General features: G+C 73.7%; 3 protein-coding genes across 5 annotated transcripts; all 3 read right to left on the reverse strand.

Annotated features, from left to right (window-relative positions):
• Nucleotides 1–290: 290 nt before the first annotated feature.
• Nucleotides 291–9,267, reverse strand: RORC (RAR related orphan receptor C). 2 transcript variants are annotated; one of them, XM_066986128.1, is made up of 10 exons: nucleotides 9,180–9,261; nucleotides 4,212–4,297; nucleotides 3,940–4,081; nucleotides 3,198–3,566; nucleotides 2,801–2,922; nucleotides 2,581–2,713; nucleotides 1,988–2,095; nucleotides 1,788–1,898; nucleotides 1,053–1,162; nucleotides 291–524 (listed from the first exon to the last, which is right to left on the reverse strand). In XM_066986128.1, exons 1-10 carry the CDS (start codon nucleotides 9,184–9,186, stop codon nucleotides 369–371), a joined length of 1,344 nt encoding a protein of 447 aa, XP_066842229.1. In that variant the 5' UTR covers nucleotides 9,187–9,261; the 3' UTR covers nucleotides 291–368. The 2 variants fall into 2 exon arrangements, with proteins under 2 accessions (XP_066842229.1, XP_066842230.1); XM_066986129.1 differs by lacking the exon at nucleotides 1,988–2,095 and having other exon boundaries at nucleotides 9,180–9,267.
• Nucleotides 9,268–11,317: 2,050 nt separating this feature from the next.
• Nucleotides 11,318–13,773, reverse strand: LOC125181688 (acyl-coenzyme A thioesterase THEM4-like). The gene is made up of 6 exons (XM_066986202.1): nucleotides 13,487–13,773; nucleotides 12,427–12,586; nucleotides 12,189–12,339; nucleotides 11,989–12,099; nucleotides 11,760–11,884; nucleotides 11,318–11,494 (listed from the first exon to the last, which is right to left on the reverse strand). The coding sequence occupies exons 1-6, from the start codon at nucleotides 13,553–13,555 to the stop codon at nucleotides 11,436–11,438; spliced, it is 675 nt and encodes a 224-aa protein (XP_066842303.1). The 5' UTR covers nucleotides 13,556–13,773; the 3' UTR covers nucleotides 11,318–11,435.
• A 1,479-nt stretch (nucleotides 13,774–15,252) lies between these two features.
• S100A10 (S100 calcium binding protein A10) lies at nucleotides 15,253–16,952 on the reverse strand. Of its 2 annotated transcripts, XM_066985945.1 has the most exons (3): nucleotides 16,907–16,952; nucleotides 15,619–15,776; nucleotides 15,253–15,479 (listed from the first exon to the last, which is right to left on the reverse strand). In XM_066985945.1, the coding sequence occupies exons 2-3, from the start codon at nucleotides 15,748–15,750 to the stop codon at nucleotides 15,318–15,320; spliced, it is 294 nt and encodes a 97-aa protein (XP_066842046.1). In that variant the 5' UTR covers nucleotides 15,751–15,776; nucleotides 16,907–16,952; the 3' UTR covers nucleotides 15,253–15,317. The 2 variants fall into 2 exon arrangements, with proteins under 2 accessions (XP_066842046.1, XP_066842045.1); XM_066985944.1 differs by lacking the exon at nucleotides 16,907–16,952 and having other exon boundaries at nucleotides 15,619–15,804.
• Nucleotides 16,953–17,715: the final 763 nt, after the last annotated feature.

Raw genomic sequence — 17,715 nt, forward strand, 5'->3', positions numbered from 1 at the left:
GGGGGGCGAGGAAAGGAGGCGGGGCCTCGCACCTGCCTTGGAATGAAGCGGCCAATGGGAGGCGCGCGGGGGCCCCGCCGCAGCCAATGGGAGAGCGGCGGGGGGGGCGCCGGGCCCGCCCCGACGGCCGGGGGCGGGGCGTGGGGGCCCCACGCGTGGCGCGGCCCCGCGGCCTCCGCGCCCACCCCGCGCCCTCCCGGCCCGCCCCCTGCGGTCCTCCCAGTGCCCCCCTGAGCCCCCCGGCCCCCCACGCCCCCCCCCCACGCGTGACAAACCCCACGGCGGCGCCATTTCACCCCCCAAATCCTTTATTGCCCCCCCGCGCAGCCCCCGGGGGAGGGGGGTCCCGGGGGGGTCCCGGGGGGGGCTCAGCGGGGGCCGGGGGCCTCGGCGTCGGCGGCGAAGAGCTCCCGGTAGAGCGGGGGGAAGGCGGCGGGCAGCGCCCCCGGGTGCAGGCGGCGGAAGGCCTGGAGCTGCTCCACGTGCTGCGAGCACAGCGCCCGCAGGCGGCCCGCGGGCGGCAGCTGGGGGGGGGCACGCGTGTCACGGGGGGGGGGGGACGACACCCGTGGGGTGACCGCGACACGGCACATGTCACCCCCCCGTGCCCCGGTGGCCTGGCAACGTGGAACCCCCGTGGCCCCCTCCACGTCCCGCGGCCCATGCTATGGCCGGGGCACCCCCCACGACCCCCCCGTGTCCCACGGCACCCCCCCACGGCACCCCTCTGACCCCCCCATCACACCCCATGTCCCAGGGCGCCCCCACAGCACCTCTCTGGCCCCCCTATGGCCCCCCCACGATGTCCCACGTCCCGTGGCACCCCTCTGACCCCCCCCACAAGGCCCCATGTCCCAGGACGCCCCCCCACAACCACGTTCCCCCCCCCCCAATGACCCCCCATGCCCCCCAGCACCCCCCTATAGCACCCCCCAGCCCCCTCATGCCCGTGTCACCCCCCCCCACACACACATCCCACGACACCCCCATGCCCGTGCCCCCCTGGTGCCCCCCCCGGTGCCCCCCCGTGCCCCCCGTGCCCCCGCCCGCACCCTGGCCAGCAGCCCCTCGCGGTGGGTGCGGCGCAGCAGCAGGCGGAAGGCCACCTCCAGGCGCCCCCGCAGCCGCGCCACCTTCGCCTGCTCCTGCAGCCACGGGCGGTCTGCGGACACGGCACCGGCACGTGGGTGGCAGGCGGGGACTGGGGGATGGGGGGGGTACGGGGGGGACGGGGACAGGGTGAGGATGGGGACAGGGTGGGGACAGGGACGGGGTAAGGATGGGGACGGGGTGGGATGGGGACAGGGACAGGGTGGGGACAGGGACAGGACGAGGATGGGGACGGGGATGGGGACAGGATGTGGTGAGCAGAGGGACAGGGTGGGGACAGGGCTGGAGATGGACAAGGATGGGGACAGGGACAGGTTTGGGATGGGGACAGGGCTGGTGACAAGGATGGGGACAGGGACAGGATGGGCAGGGTAGGGACAGGGACAGGTTTGGGATGGGGACAGGGCTGGTGACAAGGATGGGGACAGCGCTGGGACCATGACAGGGTGGGACGAGCGCAGCGATGGGGACAACGGGACAGGGACAGGGACAGGGACAGGGATGGGACAGGGGCTGGGAGCGGCAGTGGTGCCCGGCCAGGCCCAGGGAGCCGCAGGGTGGGGACCCCACAGGGACCGCGTGGGGCCGTGGTGCCCCCCCCCCCACACCCGCTTTGGGACAAAAGGGCGGGGATTTGGGCAAAGGCCAGGGGGGTTTGGGGGGCGCGGGTCCCTCACTGGCGTTGATGAGGACGATGGCGCAGAGGAAGGCCACCTCGCTCTCCGAGAGGCGCAGCGCGCACAGGCTCTGCGCGAAGTCGAAGATGGAGCCGACGAGCTCGTGGCAGCCTGGGGGGAGCCCTCGTCAGCGGCCCCCCCCCGGGGGCACGGTCCCCCCCCGCGTCCCCTCCGCGTCCCCCCCGTGTCCCCGTCCCTACCCAGGGACCTGAAGAGCTCCGTGCCCGCGTACTTGCCCTCGAAGAGGACGGTCCGGTTGTCGGGGTTGAAGGCCCGGCACATGCGCACCAGCACCACCTCCATGGCGCCTGCCAGCGCGGGGGGGACGGGGACGGGGACGGGGACAGGGACGGGGACGGGGACAGGGACGGGGACAGGGACGGTGGCACCGGGGGGTCCCGAGCCAGGGCCCCACAGTGCGGCTTGGGGGGGGGGGGGTGCCCCTGTGGCAGCAGCCCTTGGGGACTGCCACCTCCCCAGGGGGACCCTCGGGGACACCACCTCCCAGATAGGACCCATGGGACTGCCACCTCCCCAGGGGGTCCCTTGGGGATGCCACCTCCCCACTGGGACCCTGGGGACCGCCACCTCCCCAGCAGGGTCCCCATGGCCCCTGGGGGCTCTCCCCACCACCCCGCTGGGACCAGAGCACCCCGTAGCACCCACCACCCCCCCCCCCTGCCAGGACCACCCCAATCCCTCGGGGCCACCCCGCCGCAGGCTGCAGGGACCGAGTCACCCCTGGGTGCTGGGGGCTCTGGGGGGCCTGGGGGGGGGTCTGGGGGGGCCGTACCAGCCTTGAGGAGGACGATCTGGTCGTTCTGGCACAGCTCCATGAAGCCGCGCAGGCGCTTGGCGAACTCCACCACGTGCTGGATGGCCTCGGTGAGGCGGCCGGCGCAGCGCTCCCACATCTCCTGCATGGGCTGCGGCCCCCCTCCGTCACCCCACGGCCCCCCAGCGCCCCCCGCATCCCCCCCCCAGCGCCCCCCGGGGTGGAGGGGGGGTCTCACCTTCCTCTGGTAGGCGCAGACCTCCTCGCGGCTGAAGGTGTCCCAGCGGCGCTGCTGCAGCTCCTCGGCGCGCGGCTGCGAGGTCTCGCGGTGCGACCGCAGCACGTCCTGGGCCAGCAGCTCTGCGGGCACCGGGACGGTGGGGGGGGGGGGGCACGGCTGGGGGCAGCCCCCCCACGGGGACCCGCGGGGCCGGCTGCCCCGCCACCGAGCACCCGTGGGTGCCGGCTCCCAGCAGTTCGTGGCACCCGTGGGTGATGGGGCCAGGTCCCACCACCATCGAGCACCCGTGGGTGATGGGGCCAGGTCCCACCACCACCGAGCACCCACGGGCGACAGGGACATGTGCCACCACTTTGTGGCACCCACGGGTGCCAGCCCCAGCCCGGCGACTCACCGATCTCCATCCCGGAGCACATGGGCGACTCCAGGCCGCTGCCGACGTCGGGGCGCGGGCACAGGTCGGGGCCGTCCCTGTCCCCGTCCCCGACCCCGTCCCCGTCCCGGTCCCGGTCCCGCGTGGCGCCCTCCCGCCGCTCGCCCTCCGCCTCCGTGCCGGGGCTGCAGCCGGCCCTTCCCTCGCAGGGCCCGGGGCACCCTGGGGTGCCTGCGGGGGGCAGGGGGTGGCCGCAGCACCCCGGCAGCCCCAGGGCGAAGGCAGCGCCCCCCTGGGCCGCCCGCTCCCGCTGCCGCTGCTCCAGCTGCTGCTGCACCTCGGCGTGCAGCCGGTCCCGCTGCTTCTTGGACATGCGGCCGAACTTGACGGCTGCGGGGACACGCGGGGACACACGCGGGGACACACGTGGGTGCGTGGGCGCGTGCCCCCCCACGACCCCCAGCCCCACATAGCCCCGGCACCGCGGCTTTCCAGCCCCATGCACGTGACCCCCGCTGCCTCCAGGCCCCCCGCCTCCTTCCCGGGGCTGGCAAACGGGCCCCAGGGGGGGTCGGGGGGGGGGAGTGGTGCTGGAGGGGGCACCCAGCAATAGGGGGGCACCCAGCAGTGGGGGGGACCCTATGATGGGGGGCACCCAGCTATACAGGGTGCACCCAGCTATAAGGAGTGCACCCAGCGATACGGGGGGGTGCCCCCCGCTGGGTGGGGGGGTGCGGCACGCGGGGGGGGGGGGGTCACCCACCGTCGCGGGACATGCCGAGGCGCAGGCACTTCTGCAGGCGGCAGTGCTGGCAGCGGTTGCGGCTGGCGCGGTCGATGGGGCAGTTCTGCTGGCGGCTGCAGGCGTAGCTCAGGCTGCCCTGCTGGCTGCGCCGGAAAAAGCCCTGCGCCGGGGGGCACCGCCACGGGGGGGGGGGGTCACCAAAAACGCCGGGGGTCACCGCCACGCCAGGGGGCACCGCCACGCCACCACCAGCGCCCCCGGTGCCCCCCGCGCGCCCGCAGCCCGCTCACCTTGCAGCCCTCGCAGGTGATGACGCCGTAGTGGATCCCCGAGGATTTGTCCCCGCAGATCTTGCAGGGGATCACCTCGATGTGGGCTGCGGGCGGGAGGCAGCGCGTGGGCGCCCACGGCCCCCCTGGGTTCACGGGGTCCCCACGGGCTCACCCACAGGACCGCCTGCCACCTACAGGCCCCCTCGTGCCACCTGGGTGCCCGAGTGCGCTCCCTGGGGCTCCTGCGTCCCACGGGGAGCCACGCGTCCCCAGCAGGCACACGGGGTGCCTCTGGGTTCACAGGGCCCCAGTGGGGTCCCATGGCCCTGATGGGCTTACAGGGCCCCTATGGGCTCACGGGGTCCCTTTGGCATCCAACGGCCCCTGTGGGATCCCACAGCCCCTGTGGGCTCAGCTGCCCCGCGCGAGCTCGCAGGTCCCACGTAGGCTCCGGTGTCCCCAAGGGCCTCACGTGTCCCCACCGGGCTCACGTGTCCCTCGTGGGTCCGCGCGTGTCACCGCGCGGGCTCACGTGGCCGCGGTGGCCGTCCGCGCTCCCTGCGGGCTCACGTCTCCCACGGCCTCGCCTCGCCCTGCGGGTTCCCGTGGCCCCATAGGGCTCACGTGTCACTTACGGGTTCGCTCGCTGCCCAGAGGAACGCGCATGGTCCCTATGGGCTCCCACAGTCCCTACAGGCTCCCGTGGTCCCTATAGGCCCCCACAGTCCCTATAGGCTCCCACGGTCCCTACGGGCTCCCGCAGTCCCTATATGCGTACGTGTCCCTACAGGAGTACGTGTCCCTCGCGGGCTCACGTGTCACCCCAGGGCCTCACGTGGCACCCAAGGGCTCCTGCGGCCCCTCTGGCTCTCACAGCCCCCCCATGGCCTCGGATGTCCCCGAGGGGTTCTGCCCCCCCCCCCATGCCCCTACTCCCCACCCCCCCCCATGGGCTCCCCGGTGCCCCCCGTGTCCCCACCAGGGTGGGCCCTGCAGGGCGCGGGGGTCCGGGGGTGCCCGGGGCCGGCGGCTGCCGAAACCGCAGCGGCAGCGAGCGCCGGCGAAGCCACAACTGGGACACGGCCCCACCTCGCAGGAAGGCGCCCGCCGCCCGCCACGGCCCCGCTGCGCCCGTGGGGCGCCCCACGGAGAGGGGGGACGGGAGGGGGGTGCCGGGGTCGGGGGCACACGGGGATGGGGACGCCGGGGATGGGGACACCGGGGATGGGGACGCTGGGGTTGGGGGACGCTGGGGATGGGGACGCTGGGGTGGGCAATGGGGACACCCAAGAATGGGGACCCCCAGGGACGGGGGACACCGGGGTGGGGGACACCGGAGCCACCAGGGGTGGGGACACCGGGGACAGAGGCTGCCCCGGGGACCACAGATGGGGGACACTGGGGCTGGGGGTGTTGGGGGGGGCAAATGGCCCAGCCCTGTTGACACCAGAGCCAAGGGGACACTGCGGGGGGGAGGGGGGGGACGCGACCCCAGCCCCAGGGGGAGCCCCAGCCCCTGCCAGCCCCCAGCGCAGGCACCGGGATCGCAGCTCGTTAGCGAGGCCTCGTTAGCAGCACCCGGAGCCCCAAAGCCCGGCGAGGGCGATGGGGACGGCTCCGGTCCCCCAGGGCCACCAGCTCGTCACCCGCGTGCCTGCTCCTCACACCTTGCACACGCGTGTGCACGCTCACAGAGCCAGGCACACCTCCTGCAAGCTGGCGCATGCTCGTGCACTTGTGCAAGCTTGCACACACCCGTGCTTGCACGCACACACACACAAATGCTTGTGCGTGTCACGCACACGCGCACACGCTGGTACACACATGCACACGCTTGTGCACACTTGCAGAGTGCTGGGCAAACCTGCCAATGCTTGTGCACGCTCCTGCAAGTTGGTGCGCGCTCGTGCACTTGTGCAAGCGTGCACATGCCTGTGCCTGCACACACACGCACACAAATGCACTTGTCACGCGCACTTGCACACGCTGCCACATGCACACACACGCTTGCGCACGCTTGCACACACCAGAACGCGCCCGCCAAGGCTCGTGCACGCTCCTGGGCGCCGGTGCACGCACGCACACGCACACCTCTTCCTCCCGGGGCCGAAGCCGCTTCGTCGGCTTTTTCCACCCGACCCAGTTTTGGGGCCGGGGGGGGGCCGCCCTCGCATCCGGGGCTGGGCACCGGGACCCCCGCGGCGGCGGCGGCCGGAGGGGCCCTGGGAATTCGGGGCTTTGACTCAGCCGGGCCCGGCGCCCGCATTACTCAACGGTGCCGGCGGCTGCCAGGAAGCGCCGTTTCGGTGCCGCTCCTGCCGGGAACCGCCGGCGAGAGGTCGACGAGGTCTCGCCCGGCCGCCCACCCCCCGGCACCCGCCTGCACCCGCTGCTCCCACGGCACCCGCTGCTCCCCGCACCCCTGGGTGCCCCCCGGCACCCCGGGGATCCACCGGCACCGCCAGCGCCGCGGGGACCCTCCAGGACCCGCCAGCCCCACGGGGACCTGCTGGCATCCGCCGGTGCCACCGGCACCCACCGGCACCTGCCGAGCCCTGTGGGGACCCAGGAGCACCCATGGGCCCCGTGGGGGACCCGGTGGCCCTGTGGGCACCCGCTGGTGGCCACCAGCCCCCCAGGCACCAACCAGCACCCAGCAGTCCCATGGAGCCCCACCAGCACCCAGCAGCCCTACAGGCACCCGTTAGTCCCATGGGGACCCGATGGCTCCCAGTGAGCCCCACGAGCTCCCAGTGAGCCCTGCCAGCACCCAGTGAGCCCCAGCAGCTCCCAGTAAGCCCCACCAGCTCCCAGTGAGCCCCGCCAGCACCCAGTGAGCCCCGCCAGCACCCAGTGAGCCCCAGCAGCTCCCAGTAAGCCCCACCAGCACCCAGTGAGCCCCAGCAGCTCCCAGTAAGCCCCACCAGCTCCCAGTGAGCCCCGCCAGCACCCAGTGAGCCCCGCCAGCACCCGCTGGCACCAACCAGCCCCATGGGGACGCTCTGGTCCCCATGGGCACCCAGTGACCCTGTGAAGGGGGGGGTACATTGGGGCCGGGCTCCCACCCCCCGACACCGCAGCGCAGCCCAACACGTCACGGCAAAACACGCCGTGCCACGGGCCAACACGCCACGGCACAGGCCGGCGCGTCACGGCACGGGCCAACACGCCGTGACGCAGCGGGAAGTGGCTCGGGCGAGGACCCGGAGCCCCGGGACCCCCCCGGGCTTCCCCCACGGCACCCACGGGACCCCCGTGCCCTCGCCGCCGGCGGGGGTCCTGCCACCCGCTGGGCGCTGACTCAGCGGTGGCGGCGGCCGGGTCCCCTCCGCCCCGGGCCAGACGCGGGGGTGGCACCGGCGGCGGCGGAGAAAACCCCGGCATGGGGCCGCCGGTGGGGCCGCGGGGCCCCCGTGGGGACGTGGGGCCCCCCTTGGGGACGCGGAGTCGGGGGAGCTGCACCCTTGGTGTCCCCGGTGCCGACGGAGCTGGGACCGGGGGGTGGCCGGGGACGGCGGCGGGGACCGGGGGGTGGCGGTGGCGGTGGCTCTGCGCCCGTGCGAGGCTGCGGCTGCTGCCCGGAGCCACCTGCGTGTCCCCGTCCCCGTCCCCGTCACCTGCGCCGGCCCCACGCACCTGCTGGCACCGACCACATCTAACGCGCGTGTGCCCGGCCCCGCAGGTGCGGGGGGCACCCATGGGTGCTGGGGGTGCTGGGGCGCCCGGCGCCGCCGCCGCAGGGAGGGGAGGGGGCTGCCGGCGGCCGCCGCACGGCTGGGACACGCGGCGACACGCGTGCAGCCCCCAACACGCGTGCACACGCTTCACACGTGTGTGCTGGCGGCGACACACTGCAATGCGTGTGCACACGCAGCTACACGCATGCACAAGTGGCAACACGCCATCACACGCGTGCGCACAGCCTGGTGTGTGTGCACAGCCAAGCGTGCCCCGGAACACGCTGTCGGGGTGTCACGTGTGCCGACACGCTCGTGTGAGCTGCGCAACCCGTGCAACACCGCAGCACGCTCGTGCACACGGGGCACTGGTGGCTCACGGTGCTCTCCTGCTTGCACACGCATGTGCACGCTCCCGTGCATGCTGCCATGCATCTGCACACACACGTGTGCTCACACACGCACGCACGGCTGCAGCCACACGCCCGCCTGCACACTGCCCCTGCGCACATCCATGCTCCCGTGTGGCACACTCAGTGTGCACACCCCCCCCCCAACATGCTCCCACCTGCTTGCACAAGCACCGTGCTGTGCCCACGTGTGCACACACACACGTGCACACCCTGCGTGCTCACAGCTGTGCACACGCGTGCCCACCCCCCAGCTTTGCCCCCACACGCCTGCTCTGCAGGACTGCGTGCACACGCGTTCCCTCTCCTGTTCCTACACGCTTGCACACGCACAGACCTGCCCCAACACGCTTGCACACGCATGCCCACACCCATCTGCACACACATTCACAAGCCCACCCTCTTGCACACGCACATGCACACCACACGCCTTTGCACACCCCGTGCTCCAACCTCCTTGCACGCTCACCAGCCTGCTCTCACCTGCTTGCACACGCACACGCACACCCTGCACGATCCTCCACACCCACACCCACGCATGCACACCCCGTGCATTGCACACACACACACACACACACACACACACTCTCACTCCTGCAGGCTCCTCCACACTTGCATGCATACACCTCTGCTCCCACCAGCACCCACCTCTTGCACATGCTTGCACGCGCACCCCCCGTGCTTGCACACCACAGCACCCGCTCCGCCACACTCCCACCTGCACGCACACGTACGTGCACGCACACGTATGTGCACACACGTATGTGCACACACCGCCCACCCTTCCACGCGTGCACACCCGCTCCGACACCCTTGCACACGCACTGCCTGCCGCTTGCACGCCCGCAGCCCCCGGCCCGCCCGCGCCCCCCGCCCGCAGCCCCCCGCGCGGGCCCTACCTCGCATGGCGGCGGCGGCGGCGCGGGCGGCGCGGGCCGGGCGTTATAAGGGCGCCGGGGCCCCCCCGGCATCCTGCCCCCCCCCCCCCGGCATCCTGCCCCCCCCGGCCCCACGCACTGGAAATTTCCGACTTTCCACGGCGCCGCGGGGGGGAAACTGAGGCACGGGGGGGGGGAGCGGCCGCGGGTGGCCCCAACCCAGCCCCCCGCGACCGCTCCGACCCCGACGCGCCACGGGGGGGCCGCGGCCACGCGCGACCCACGCCCCCCCTCCCCCCCCCCAGGGCACGCGGCCGCGGGGGGAGCCGGGACCCCCGGCCCCGGGGGGGAGCGTCGGGACCCCCCCGCCCCGCCGGGCTGCGGGGGGCGCCCGTGGGACCCGCGCGGCCCCGGAGCGCCCACGCGTGGGGGGGCGTCCGTGGGACCCCCGCCGGGACCCCGCCGTGCGAGGGGGGCGCGCGGGGCTCGCCCGTGGGGGGGCCGCGGGGCGCCACGACGGGGGCGGGGCCGGGCGGGGCGGGGGGGCGGCCACGCGTGTCCGTGTCCGGGGGTCCACGGGGGGCGCCGCGGCCGGGGCGCAGCGCGGGACACGGGGGGGGGGGGCGCCCGGCCCCGCCCACCCCGCCATGACCCCGCCCACCCCGCCATGACCCCGCCCACCCCGCCATGACCCCGCCCACACCCCCAGGCCACGCCCACCCCGCCATGACCCCGCCCACCCCGCCATGACCCCGCCCACCCCGCCATGACCCCGCCCACCCCCTCAGGCCCCGCCCACCGCGCCCCCTCCCCCGGCGCCCTGCCCCTGCCCCTCCCGCAGCCCCCGGACAGGGGGGACACGGGGGGGACACGGGGGGGGCAGGGACGGGAGGGGGGGGGCAGATGGGGACAGGGACGAGGACTGGGGGCACGACACGGGGCTGGGACAGGGGCACGGGGCGGGGGGCAGGGGCTGGGGGCCGGGGCTGGGATGGGGGCACAGGGACAGGGCTGGGGACAGGGACAGGGGAAGGGCATCGGGGACACAATATGGGGCTGGGGACGGGGGCTGGGGACAGGGCTGGGGACAGGGACAGGGACAGGGGAAGGGCATCGGGGACACAATATGGGGCTGGGGACGGGGCTGGGGACGGGGCTGGGGACAGGGCTGGGGACAGGGCTGGGGACAGGGACAGGGGAAGGGCATCGGGGACACAATATGGGGCTGGGGACGGGGCTGGGGACGGGGCTGGGGACAGGGCTGGGGACAGGGACAGGGGAAGGGCATCGGGGACACAATATGGGGCTGGGGACGGGGCTGGGGACGGGGCTGGGGACAGGGCTGGGGACAGGGCTGGGGACAGGGACAGGGGAAGGGCATCGGGGACACAATATGGGGCTGGGGACGGGGCTGGGGACGGGGCTGGGGACAGGGCTGGGGACAGGGACAGGGGAAGGGCATCGGGGACACAATATGGGGCTGGGGACGGGGCTGGGGACAGGGCTGGGGACGGGGACAGGGGAAGGGCATCGGGGACACAATATGGGGCTGGGGACGGGGCTGGGGACGGGGCTGGGGACAGGGACAGGGGAAGGGCATCGGGGACACAATATGGGGCTACGGGGCTGGGGACAGGGACAGGGGAAGGGCATCGGGGACACAATATGGGGCTGGGGACGGGGCTGGGGACAGGGACAGGGGAAGGGCATCGGGGACACAATATGGGGCTGGGGACGGGGCTGGGGACAGGGACAGGGGAAGGGCATCGGGGACACAATATGGGGCTGGGGACGGGGCTGGGGACGGGGCTGGGGACAGGGACAGGGGAAGGGCATCGGGGACACAATATGGGGCTGGGGACGGGGCTGGGGACAGGGACAGGGGAAGGGCATCGGGGACACAATATGGGGCTGGGGACAGGGCTGGGGACGGGGACAGGGGACGGGGCTGGGGACGGGGACAGGGGAAGGGCATCGGGGACACAATATGGGGCTGGGGACGGGGCTGGGGACGGGGCTGGGGATGGGGCTGGGGACGGGGCTGGGGACGGGGACAGGGGAAGGGCATCGGGGACACAATATGGGGCTGGGGACAGGTCCCGCAGTGCCACCCCCTGGGAGACGCCTCCCAATCCCACAAAAGCACCACGAGACGAGGATGTCGTTGGCTGCCAGCGCTCTGATCTGGGGGCTGCCACCGGCGGGGGGGGGTGGGGGGGGGACACAGGGGACACGGGGCCACCCGGGGGCCACCCCCCCGCCAGCGGGGCCACGGCGTCACGGGGTGAGGCAGGTGGCCGGGGGGGACTTGGCGGCATCCAGCTGGATGAAGAGCGCTGCGGGAGAGAGGGGGGGGGTTGGCAGGGCGGGGGGGGGCACCGGGACCCCTGCCCCCCAGCCCTACGGTGCGTGGTGGTGGCAGCGGGTGGCAGCGGGTGGCAGCGGGTGGCAGCGGGTGGCAGCGGGGCGCTGGCGCCCTCTCCTGCCTGCCACCCGGCATCACCCTGAGACGGGGACCCGGGGGGGTGGGGGCGCTCTGTGGGGAGGGGACGGGGACGGGGGTGTGGGTGTCCCCGTCCCCCCGGTGCCCCCCGTCCTCACCGGTGGCCTCGGCGTGCAGCGTGTCCCCCGCGGCGCCACGCACCTGGCAGGACAGGAAGATCTTGCGGCCGTCGCGCCTGTCCACGCCGCCGTCCACCAGCACCACGGAGCCCAGCGGCACGGGGCTGCGGGGACAGCGCGCGGGGTCACGGCCGGCGGGGGGGGGCACCGGGACACCCCCCACACACACACCACCACCCCGACACGGTGTCCCCGGGGTGCCACTCACGCCAGGAAGTCGATGCTGAGCTTGGCCGTCATCACGCTCCCGGCGGCCTCCAGGGCGCAGGTCCCCAGCGTGGTGTCGATGATGGTGGCGATGGCGCCGCCGTGCATGAAGCTGCGGGGACGGGGGAGAGCGGTCGGGGGGGGGGACGGGACGGGACGGGACGGGACGGGGCACGCGGCGGTGGCACCGGCGGCACCTACCCGGAGTGGCCCTCGAGGTACGGCCCCGGCTGGCAGAGGCAGAGTGCGCGGTTGCCGGCGCCGTGCACGAAGGTGACGTACTCGAAGCCGGCGCCCTCGGTGTCCGTGCTGCGCAGGAACAGCCGCGTCCCCGTCCCCCGCTTGGCCGCCGCTGGGGACACGGGGACACGGGGACGGTGACGACGGGGACTGGAGGACACCCCCCCCCCTCCCGGCCCCGTCACCCCGCGGCTGTCACCTGGGAAGTGATCGAGGCCGTTGCGGTAGGAGGGGACGCGGCGCCAGGAGCCGTCGGCGGTGCGGCGCAGGAGGCGCTCGTAGTGCTCGCGCATCGCCGCGCTCCAGCTGCCGTTGGGCACCGCCAGGTCCTGCAGGGCCGCCGGCCCCGAGCACCGCGCCTGCGGGGACACGGGGACACGGGGACAGGGGGACGGGGGGACATGGGGACATGGGGACACGGGGACACGGGGACAGGGGGGCACGGGGACAGGGGGGCGCGGGGACATGGGGACACGGGGACACGGGGACACGGGGACATGGGGACACGGGAACATGGGGACACGGGGACATGGGGACACGGGGACACGGGGACACGGGGACATGGGGACACAGGGACACGGGGACAGGGGGGCGCGGGGACACACGTGGGGGGAGCGGTGCTGACAGCGGGTCCGGCCCTGGGGACGCTCCGGCTCCGAGGAGCACGGGGACTTCGGGGTGAGTCCCCAGCGGGGCGTCCCCTCCGTCCCCCTGTCCCCACCCCGTGTGCCCCGGTTGCTGCCCCTTGTCCCCGCCCCACGCCCCCACGTCCCTGTGCCATGTCCCTGTGTCCCCACCCCATCGTCCCCACCCCATGTCCCCACATGTCCCCGCCCAATGTCCCCATGTCCCCACCCCATGGGCCTGCGTTCCCCATCCCACGTCCCCGTGTCACGTATCCGTGTCACCACCCCACGTCCCTACATGTCCCTACATGTCCCCACGTCCTCGCCCAATGTCCCCACGTCCCCACCCCATGTCCCCACGTCCCCACACGTCCCCATGTCCTCATCCCATGTCCCCAGCCCACGGACCTGTGCTCCCCATCCCATGTCCCAACACCATGGCCCCAGCCTGTGTCCCCGTGTCACTGCCCCATGTCCCCGTGTCCCCCTGTCCCCATCCCCCTGTCCCCACGTCCCCCATCCCCCTGTCCCCATCCCCCTGTCCCCATCCCCACGTCCCCCATCCCCATGTCCCTCCGTCCCCGTGTCCCCGTGTCCCCACCCCGTGTCCCCGTGTCCCCGCGTCCCACTCACTGTGCCCGTGCCCCGGGGCCGTCCCCGTGCCCCCAGTGCCCGAGCCACGACGCCGCGGCTCCGCCACATGGCGCCGGCGGTGACGTCACGGCCGCTCGGGGAGACCCGCTGCTGACGTCACTCGGGCGCGGCGGTGACGTCAGCCCCGCTCCGCGGAGCCCCCGGCGGGTCGGGGGTCAAAGGTCAGCGCGGCGCCCGCCGCCCCCTGACCCCGCGACCTTCGGCGCCCCCCGCCCCGCCCCGCCCCGCCCCGCCCGCGCCGCTGCGCCACCTCCGGACGCGGCGACGGCTGGGCCGCGGGGCCACGCCCACCGCGCTACGTCACCGCGAGGGGGCGGGGCCTCCCGGAGGGGGCGGGGCCTCCCGGAGGGGGCGGGGCCTCCCGGAGGGGGCGGGGCCTCTCGGAGGGGGCGGGGCCTCCCGGAGGGGGCGGGACCTCCTTGAGGGGGCGGGGCCTCCCGGAGGGGGCGGGGCCTCCGCCGCTTCCGTTTGTGCCCGCGCGCCCCTGCCCCGCCCTGGGGGCGCCTGCGGGGCCCGGGGGGGGGGGGGGTCCTGGGGGGGGGTCCCGGGGGCCCGCCCGCCCCCACACAGCCCCCACACAGCCCCACGGGCCCCCCCCGGCGGCCGGTGCGGCCCCACGCCTCCCCGGGGGGGGCCCACACGGCCCTGCACGGCTCTGTGCTGCCCCCAAGGGGCCCCGCGCGGCTCCGCCTGCCCCACACAGCCCCGGAGGTCCCCTGCAGAGCCCCCCAGAGCCCCCGGGCTCCCTGTGCAGCCCCGGAGAGGCCCTATGGACCCCATACAGCCCCGTACAGCTCCTCTGGGCCCCCGTACAGCCACTATATGGCCCCATATAGCCCCTATATGATCCTATACAGCCCCTATATGACCCCACACAGCGCCTATATGACCCCACACAGCCCCTATATGACCCCATACAGCCCCTATATGATCCTATACAGCCCCTATATGACCCCATACAGCCCCTATATGATCCTATACAGCCCCTATATGGCCCCACACAGCGCCTATATGACCCCATACAGCGCCTATATGACCCCACACAGCCCCTATATGGCCCCACACAGCGCCTATATGACCCCATACAGCGCCTATATGACCCCACACAGCCCCTATATGGCCCCACACAGCGCCTATATGACCCCATACAGCGCCTATATGACCCCACACAGCCCCTATATGACCCCATACAGCCCCTATATGGCCCCACACAGCCCCTATATGGCCCCACACAGCCCCTATATGGCCCCACACAGCCCCTATATATCCTTGTGCTGCTCTCGGTAGCACCACAGCCACCCTATACAGCCTCACAGACGCCTGTACAGCCTTGCATGTCTCTGCACAGCTCCTAACGGCCCCGTACGGCCCCTATAGGTGACTTGTACAGCTCCGCACAAAGCTCCACAGCACTTACAGATCACCTATATACCTATACAGCCCTGTATGGGCCCTGTAGACCCCCCACTATACCCCTGTGCAACCTCTGTAGATCCTCTATAGAGCCCTGTACAGCCCCTGCAGCCTCCACCCCACCCCTCTGGTTTTCTGTGGGCCCTACAGACCCCGCTACACCCCCATACCGCCCCATACAGACCTCCATACGGCCCTGTACGTGAGACGGGGGCACGAAGGGGAAGGGGTGACGGGATGGGGGCACGAAGGGGAAGGGGTGGTGAGATGGGGGCACGAAGGAGACGGGGACCCCGGGGGGGCAGGGACACGAAGGAAGGAGGCAGCCCCGGTGTAGTACAAAACAGCTTTATTGGGGTCCGGCGGGAGCGCGGGGCCGGGGCCGCGCCGGGGGGGCTCACTTCCTGCCCTTCTGCTTCATGTGCACCACGAAGTAGTCGTTGCAGGCGATGGTGAGCCCGGCCACCAGCGAGAAGAAGCTCTGGAAGCCCACCTTGCCGTCGCGGCACTGGTCCAGGTCCTTCATGATCTTGTCCAGCGCCATCGGGTCGCGTTGGTTCTGCGGACGGCAGAGCCGGGTCACGGCCCCGTCACCCCGCTTCCAGGGCTGGGCCCCCCCAGATTTATTCCTACCCCCCACCCCCCCCCCAGATTTATTCCTACCCCCCACCCCCCCCCCCAATTATTCCCCCGCTCACCTCCAAGAAGCCGGGGAACTCCTTCTCCATCAGCACCCGCAGGTCCTCCTTGCTCAGGTGGTTCTTGTCCCCCGCGTACTTGTGGAAGGTGAACATCAGCGTCTCCATGGCGTGCTCCATCTGGGACGGCATGGCTGCGGGGGGGCTCCGGGGGGGCTCTGGGGGGCTCCGGGGGGGCTCTGGGGGGCTCTGGGGGGGGCACAGCGGCGCTCAGCGCACACCCGCAGCTTTCCGCCCGGGTGACTCAGCTCCGGGCAGCGGCCGCGGGGTGGGGCCGGGGGTGGGGGGAGAGGGGGGGGGCGTGCTGCGGGTGTCCCCCCCCCTCGTCCACTTCCCCCCCCCCCGGGCCGTGGGGCACCCTAGGGAACCCCGGCGTCATGGGCTGGCTGAGTCACGGGGGCGTTTTGGTGCCTCCTCCCTGGGTGGGGCTCGGCACCCCCCCCTTGGATTCCCCACAACTCATGGGGGGGGGGGGACACACCCCATGCAGCCCCCCCCCCGGTTTTGGGAAGGGAGGCAGAGATCAGAGATCTGGGGGGAAGCAAGCGGGTGCTGGGGTGCCCCAACCACCGCCGTGACCCCCCCCCCACTCCCAGCTGAGCTGCAGGGGACCCCTTGGTGGTGTGGGGGGGTCCAGGCTTGGTTTTGGGGACCCCCCCGCGGGCTGCGGCGTGGCCCAGGAGCTGCCCGCCACCGGAACAGGAACCAGCCCAGCCCTTGGGGAAAAATGGGGGGGGGGGGCACCCTCTGCACCGCAGGACCCCCGCCAGGCACGCCCCAGCCCAGGCTGAACCCCCCCAGGGGCATAAGCGCTGCGGGGGGGCTGCGGCCTCCGGGGGAGGGGGGGGACACCCCCCAGTGCCCCCCCAACTTTATGGGATACTGGGGGGGGGGGAGTGCCCGCGGTAGAGGGTGGGGAGAGGGAAGCCCCTTCTAAAGGGGGGTGCAGGATTGGGCCCCCCTCGAATGGGGGGGGGCAGGATCGGGTCCTCCCGATGGGAAGGGCGGAATGGGGGGGGTCCCTCTGAGAAAGGGGGGGTCCCTCTAGGAATGAGGGGGTCAGGATTGGGGGGCTCCCTCTAAGAAAGGGGGGGGTCCTCTAAGAAAGGGGGGGGGGTCAGGATTGGGGGCAACACCACCCCACCTGGGGGCTCCCCCCCAAAATGAGGGGTGCAGGATCGGCCCCCCCGTAGAGCGGGGTGCAGGACCCGGGGGGCGGGGGGGGGGGGGGGGAAGATTTTGGGGGTGTCCCTCGGGTCGGGGGGTCCGGGACCGGGCCGGTACTCACCGGGCGGCGCGGAGCGGGGCAGTGGCGGGGCGCGGCGCCGCCCGGGATAGGCACGGCGGGGGCGGGACGGCCCGGGGGGGGGGGGGGGGGGGTCGGGGGGGGGGGGGGGGCAGGGCCTCGGGGGGGGGCCCGGGGCGGCCCCGCTGAGTCACCCGCTCCCCGCCCGGCCCGGGCCCGGCCCTGCCTGGCACCACCCTGCCGCTGGCCTTGGTGCCCCCCCCCCCCCCCCCCCCCCCAAAAAAAAGTGCCCCCGACCCCCCCCCGGTCTGTCTGTCCGTCTGTCTGTCCCCCGTCCGTCCGTCCATCCGTCCGTCCTGCCCCCCCCCCACCCCCCAGCACCCCGGGGACGGGACCCCCCCCCCCTCGGGACACGGCCACCCCCTGGGGACCCTCGGGCCACCCTGGCTGATAGCACCCCATCACGGGGGGGGGGGGGATTAGCGGGTGCAATTAGCGCTAATTAGCGCCCCCGGGGCAGCACGGGGCGCGTGGCGGGGCACGGGGCCAGCGGCCGCCCCCGCAGCGCCCCGGGGTGCTCCTGGCGCTGGGGCGGGGAGCGGGGCGGGGGGACACGGGGGGGGCACGGGGGGGGGGTTGGGGGGGGCACGGGGACCCCCCCCCGGCCCTGCGGACCCCAGGCAAAAAGGGGGGGCACGGGGGGTGCAAAGGGCAGGGCAGGCGGGGCCCCCCCGCACCCATGGGTGCTGGCAGCCTCCCCTGGGGCGGGGCAAGGGCGAGGCCTGGCCTCGAGCCCCTCTCAATGGGGGGGGCTCCTCCAGGCCCCCCCTCCCCGCAATGCCCCCCCAAAA

The sequence above is a fragment of the Anser cygnoides genome, chromosome 33 (assembly GCF_040182565.1).
Source record: "Anser cygnoides isolate HZ-2024a breed goose chromosome 33, Taihu_goose_T2T_genome, whole genome shotgun sequence".
Lineage (NCBI taxonomy): Eukaryota > Metazoa > Chordata > Aves > Anseriformes > Anatidae > Anser > Anser cygnoides.

What these genes read in the sequence shown, in the direction of transcription:
- RORC (XM_066986128.1), bottom strand. An exon ending in GATCGTCCTCCTCAAGGCTG is followed by an intron (nt 2,096 to 2,580) that starts GTACGGCCCCCC and finishes CCGCGCTGGCAG; the next exon opens with GCGCCATGGAGGTGGTGCTG. An exon ending in GCGAGGGGCTGCTGGCCAGG is followed by an intron (nt 525 to 1,052) that starts GTGCGGGCGGGG and finishes GCCCCCCCCCAG; the next exon opens with CTGCCGCCCGCGGGCCGCCT.
- LOC125181688 (XM_066986202.1), bottom strand. Translation starts at nt 13,555, where the DNA reads ATGTGGCGGAGCCGCGGCGTCGTGGCTCGGGCACTGGGGGCACGGGGA. An exon ending in CGGCCTCGATCACTTCCCAG is followed by an intron (nt 12,340 to 12,426) that starts GTGACAGCCGCG and finishes CCGTGTCCCCAG; the next exon opens with CGGCGGCCAAGCGGGGGACG. An exon ending in TACCTCGAGGGCCACTCCGG is followed by an intron (nt 12,100 to 12,188) that starts GTAGGTGCCGCC and finishes CCGTCCCCGCAG; the next exon opens with CTTCATGCACGGCGGCGCCA.
- S100A10 (XM_066985945.1), bottom strand. Translation starts at nt 15,750, where the DNA reads ATGCCGTCCCAGATGGAGCACGCCATGGAGACGCTGATGTTCACCTTC. An exon ending in AGTTCCCCGGCTTCTTGGAG is followed by an intron (nt 15,480 to 15,618) that starts GTGAGCGGGGGA and finishes TGCCGTCCGCAG; the next exon opens with AACCAACGCGACCCGATGGC.